The sequence below is a fragment of the Rhinopithecus bieti genome, unplaced genomic scaffold (assembly GCF_001698545.2).
Source record: "Rhinopithecus bieti isolate Rb0 unplaced genomic scaffold, ASM169854v2 scaffold_44774, whole genome shotgun sequence".
Taxonomy (NCBI): Eukaryota; Metazoa; Chordata; class Mammalia; order Primates; family Cercopithecidae; genus Rhinopithecus; species Rhinopithecus bieti.
In genome coordinates, this window is record NW_016819032.1 from 722,160 (window position 1) to 727,547 (window position 5,388).

The 5,388-nt window shown below is 39.0% G+C and overlaps 1 protein-coding gene across 1 annotated transcript in view; it reads right to left on the reverse strand.

Annotated features, from left to right (window-relative positions):
* Nucleotides 1–858: 858 nt before the first annotated feature.
* The window catches only part of DSG4 (desmoglein 4), a 36,410-nt gene continuing 31,880 nt past the window's right edge, over nucleotides 859–5,388 (reverse strand). Inside the window, exons 13-16 of the mRNA XM_017858045.1 lie at nucleotides 5,209–5,348; nucleotides 4,992–5,055; nucleotides 3,299–3,543; nucleotides 859–1,623 (exon numbers count right to left, since the gene is read on the reverse strand). Of these exons, the coding sequence (XP_017713534.1) occupies nucleotides 859–1,623; nucleotides 3,299–3,543; nucleotides 4,992–5,055; nucleotides 5,209–5,348 (1,214 nt within the window). The remainder of the gene's footprint in view (nucleotides 1,624–3,298; nucleotides 3,544–4,991; nucleotides 5,056–5,208; nucleotides 5,349–5,388) is intronic.

Below are 5,388 nucleotides of genomic sequence, written 5' to 3' on the forward strand. Positions count from 1 at the left end.
TGCCAATTGAAAGCTCTATGATTCAGTTCAATGAAATTGATTAAGCCATATTTCATGTATTTTTTCTGACACAATTGGCAAGAGTAGGGAAAACTTCCCTGTAAGTGGGGAAAACTCTAGTATTTCTCCAATAACTCTTTTTACTTTAGGATTGTCATAATTTTTTTGCTATTCTAGATTAATTTATAGTTAATCATATAAATCAATAAAGTTTAATAAAAACATATATTTTTTTCTTCAATGAACTATTTCCAGTGATGCTTTCAGTTGGCAAACTCTTTTCTTACTATATTAAGCATGACCTATTGCTTAATAGCACATAATCTTGAAAAATCTTTTGAAGAGGCAAATGACTTCAGATATCTGAAGATATTGACTGATACTCTACATTCCTTTTCAATTTCCTTTCAGAAATGTACATTTCATTCAATTTTTCAATTAAAAATTTTAATATAAATATTTCTGTAAAGAAAAGTATGGTTTGTGGATGTAGACAGGGCTTCTTTGGTAACTTCCAAGAACAAGGCATCTTGGTTGACAAGATTGGTGCTACAGGCCTCAAGACTCATAGGATTCACAATGTAAGTTATGTCCTATTCATTAGACAGTATCAAGGGATGCAATACACTTTCTGCATGTTTTTTGACATATTATTTAAAATCAGAAAGAATTTTAATAAGGCATATTTAAAGTTCCTAGCCATATTCACCCTCAAAATTGTATAATCAAATAATGACATTGACCTTAGAATATCTATTTGTTGACTGTTAAAATATATGGTACATTATATATCTTTGGTGGATGCATTTGTGATTATGTGGTGCAAGGTCTCCATAGAGAATACTGACTATAAAGCACTTACTGTTGGGTGTAATGTATGTTACTGTATCGTGTTACTGTGTGTTGTGATGTCATTGGGGATGTGGAGCCAACAGTTTGGCTTATGGGAAGGTCTGGACTCATCATTTGCATCACTTGAATTTCTGGCCCTACTAAAATATTGCCACTCATCACAGGTCCCATACAACCATCAGTCATGCTACTATTGCTCGTGTCAGGCACACCAGGACTAGCCAGTACTCTCTCAGCATAGATTACATTGTTGTAATCTGCTAACTCAGCAGGTACACAAATATTCCCTTGAATATCATAGACAGGTGCCATTACTGCTTCGGTTACTACAACACTGGGTGCAAGTTGAGGATCAAAAATAATTGTAGTGGGTTGCACACATTGATCAGCAGTACCGTAAGTCTCAGTTACAATAATATCCCCATGAACCACGGGTTCAGATGCTGCCACTTCTTGGAATTCAGCATCTGAGGGAGTCAATCCTGAAGATTCATTGACAAAGTAATTAGGTCCGAGCAAAGGGAGGTCAGTACTGATCGGTATACAAGCCTGGTGTGAAGGAAATGGTTCAATTTCTGTGTTTAAGCAGATCTCAGCAAGAGTCCTAAATTTTGGATCTACAGTTTCCATGCAGCTTTCATCTAAGTCATCCACAATCCAACTGCAACAACCAATAGAACCTACGGGAGACCCTACTCCCTCGTGGTCATAAATGAGCAAGCAGTCATTGGCTGGTCGACCTTCATCTTCATCTGCATAAGCATATGCTTTCTAAAATTAAAAGGAAGTGCAGAATTAGAAATTTCTCTTCCCCTAAAATGAGGAAGAATAACAGCAATCCCTCAGAGAGACTTCTGAGTTAAGTTGTTACGGAATAAACTGAGTAATGGTATCAGTCACTCATTAAAATAATTGATACTATTCATGCACATTCTGTGATAGTATTTGTAACTACCAATTTTAAGATATAGTTTACAATTGCAACAACATCTGCAGCATTTTTTTTTTTTTGTAAAGAATAATGGTGAAATTCATGTATCACCAGATGGAGAATAAAGCAGGTTAACTGAAATATGAGATAAAATGGGTTGCTATTTAAGCCGAGTAAACTTACTAAATAGGAATTCATGAGGGGATTTATTTACTCTTGATGCTACTCTGTTAGGCCAACTCAATATCTGTAGGGCTCTTTTTTTTTTTTTTTTTTTTGCTGATAGACCCATGATCTTTTTTCTTTTTTTCATGGATACATAATAGTTGTATATATTTGTGGAGCACATGGGATGTCTTGAAACAGGTATACAATGCATAACAATAAAATCAGGGTAATCCGGGTATCTCTCACTTCAAGAATTTATGATATCTTTGTGTTAGGGACGTTCCAGTTCTATTTTAGTTCTTTTAAAATGTATAATAAATTATTGTTAACTATAGTCATCCTGTTGTGCTACTAAATCCTAGACCTTCTTTATTCTATTTAACAGTATTTTCATACCTATTAACCATGTCCACTTTGTTTCCCCTCCCTACTACCCTTGTCAGCCTCCAGAAACGTCATTCTACTCTCTATCTCCAATGAATTTGTTTTTTTCTTTTAGCTTCCACAAATGAGTGAGAACATGTCAAGTTAGTCTTTCTATGCCTGGCTTATTTCACTAAACACAATGTCTTTCAGTTCCATCCATGTTGTTGCAAATGACAAGATTTCATTTTTTTATGGCTGAATAATATTCCATTGTGTGTGTGTATCACATTTTAAAAGTCCAATCATCCGTTAATGATTGTATTGGTTGATTCCATGTATTGGCCTCGTGACTAGTGCTGCAATAAACATGGGGGTGCATATATTTCTTTGATATACTGATTTCCTTTCTTTTGTATATATACCAGCAGTGCTATTGCTGGACCCCTTTTCTTAGTGAAGGTCAGTTGGTGGATAAGTCACTGGACTGAGAATAGGAGAGCTATCTTAGGTCTTAATCTAGCACAAGTCGTGGTGATGCTGTGTTCCTGAGTTTTAACTCCTTTCGTTCCCGATTCTTTTTATTTTCTCTTTTCTGTTGGAGGCTCCCGGAGAACATGAAGGACATCAAAAAAAGAGGTCATAAACGCACCTTTTTTCCCCCTTGATGAACATTTTCCTGCTTTGCTACTGCTATGGGAAACAAGGTGAGGAATCAAGGAAACAGAAGATAGAAAAATGGAAAAGGGAAGTGGAGAATGATGAGGGGTGTGGCCTTGTTCACAGTACTAAGATGTGCTATGGTAGTTGAATATGAAATCCTGCAGCAAATTAGTATTTTGTGTTTTAAGGAGAAGTGAAATATTTTTTATTCAGGTTTGGGATAGGGTTGAGAATAACAGTATATTTCAGAAGAGGCCTACTGCTATTGTATTTTACTATTATTATTCAGTCTCAAGATGATTTTGTGTGTGAGGGCATTACCTCCGAGAAGTAGCTGTCCAAGAAAGCCATGTTGACGTCGGAGTCAGCGTAGTCCCGCAGGGTTCCCATGGTAGAGCTCCTCTTCCTTGCGGCCCCTGCGGCCCCTGCGACTCCTGCGACTCCTGCGGCTCCTGCGGCCCCTGCGGCCATGAGGCCAGCGGCTGTCCCCATCCCTGTGTTGAGCTCCACTCCCGATACACCTCCTTCCACCGTGCCCCCGGCTGCATAGGTGTTGGTGTAGATTTCTGAAAAGGGAGGATGTTGGTGGAACAGCGCTCGAGTTGCCTGCAGTGCTATCTGCCTAAAACGCCGCCGCCACCACCATCTGCGGTGCCACCACCACCCAGCGCTAAAACGCTGACAAAGAGCGATACGAGTTACACTGATACATCTCCAGGCTTGTTGACGAAAGAAAAGTAAATTAATGACACAGAGGGAGTCAGTGGTGGGACGTGGCCTTCCCACATTTGCACAGACTTCGCCCTAGACCTAAAGGTGTAGAACTTGCCAAGAGGAGCTGCAAGCAGGCGCCCGTTCCCGCCGTGGCTGCTGCGGGCTTGACCCATCCGGGAGCCCTCCAAAGCAAGGCCAGCGGCGTGATTGCAGAAACTGAGCTCATAGACCTCCTTCCCTCCGGAACAGGACGGAGCTGGGCTCACAGGGATGTTCAGTCACAGAGCTTCTTTGCATGCGAAGGGCCAAACTTGGAATACTAAGAAACCATCAGAGAAAACTCACATGCACTGCAGAATTAAGCACCCTTTCTATTTGGTGCAATCATTGCCAGATAGCTAAGTAGTGTGTTCAATATTCTTAGATATACGTGAGGCTGGTAAGATAGGAGAGGTTAAGACACTCTCTTGAGGCAAAAGCTTGTCTGAATTTAAGAAAAGTTATTCAGTGTATTATTAGAGTACATTTACTGCCTTTTCTTTAGCTCTTTTTTTTTTTTTAAACCAGCTTGTATTATAAATAATGACTACAGTAGCATGTACTCTGTGCCAGGCACTACTCTAATGCATATTTTGTGATATATGTATATATACATATTTATATATGTATATATACATATTTATATATGTATGTGTGTATATATACACACACACATACACATGTGTGTTATACATAATAAAATAATCTATACAATATATGCATGTATGATATATTACATATATAATATGCATTATTTACTCCTCACAGCAACACTTTAAAGTAGGTACTCTCATAAGCTCAATTTCAAAGATAAGGAAACTGAGGCCCAGGGAGGTTAAATGTGTTGACTAAGGACTTATTACTACAGGTTGAACATCCCAAATCCAATAATCAAGAATCCAAAATGCTCCTATGTCTGAAACTTTTTGATAACCACGGCACAAAAAGGTCGAGCCAAACTCAAACTCATGGTCCTGTGCATTTCGGATAAAAGCTATGCAGCCCTTAAGCAAGTGGCAGAGCTGGGAATCAAACCCAAGCATTCTGCTTCCAGAGTTTGCTCTTTTAACTGCTGTGTCATACTTCACTGTCCGTAGTTTCAGATAGAAAAAAAAAAGTGGCTCCAAACAGGTCACACTTCCTCTAATTATATTGTCAAAAGATTGACAGACTTTTCCTTAAGATACTTTTACATGAAGTTGGTCTGGTTGAATAATTTTGAAAAATTTAAAAGGAAAAGCAGATTTTGGTGTCTACTGACCAGAGGAATCCATCCGATCCTGGGTATTTGAGGCTGTCATGGGTGCACATATATTTGACACATCCTGAAAAGAAAAATAAACATTTGAAAAACAAATGCTTTATGTTAAACATTTAAACACTGACATCTGTTCATTTTTGTGCAGCATGTAATTGTTAAGACATGCTTAATTTCCACTGAAACTCCACACTTCTCTGGAAAGTGATAGTCCACTCACCCTGTCCTCCGGATGGGCCCCTTCAATTCTCCAAGACTGCATCACTCCTTCTCCGCCCTCAGGCACAGGAGCAAATCTTGTTCCCAGGCCTTCAGGCTGTCTCTGTTTGCAGCAACACAGTAGCAGCAAGAGTGGAGCCACTGCTCAAGAAAGTGACAACGAGTTTACACAAATTGCTCA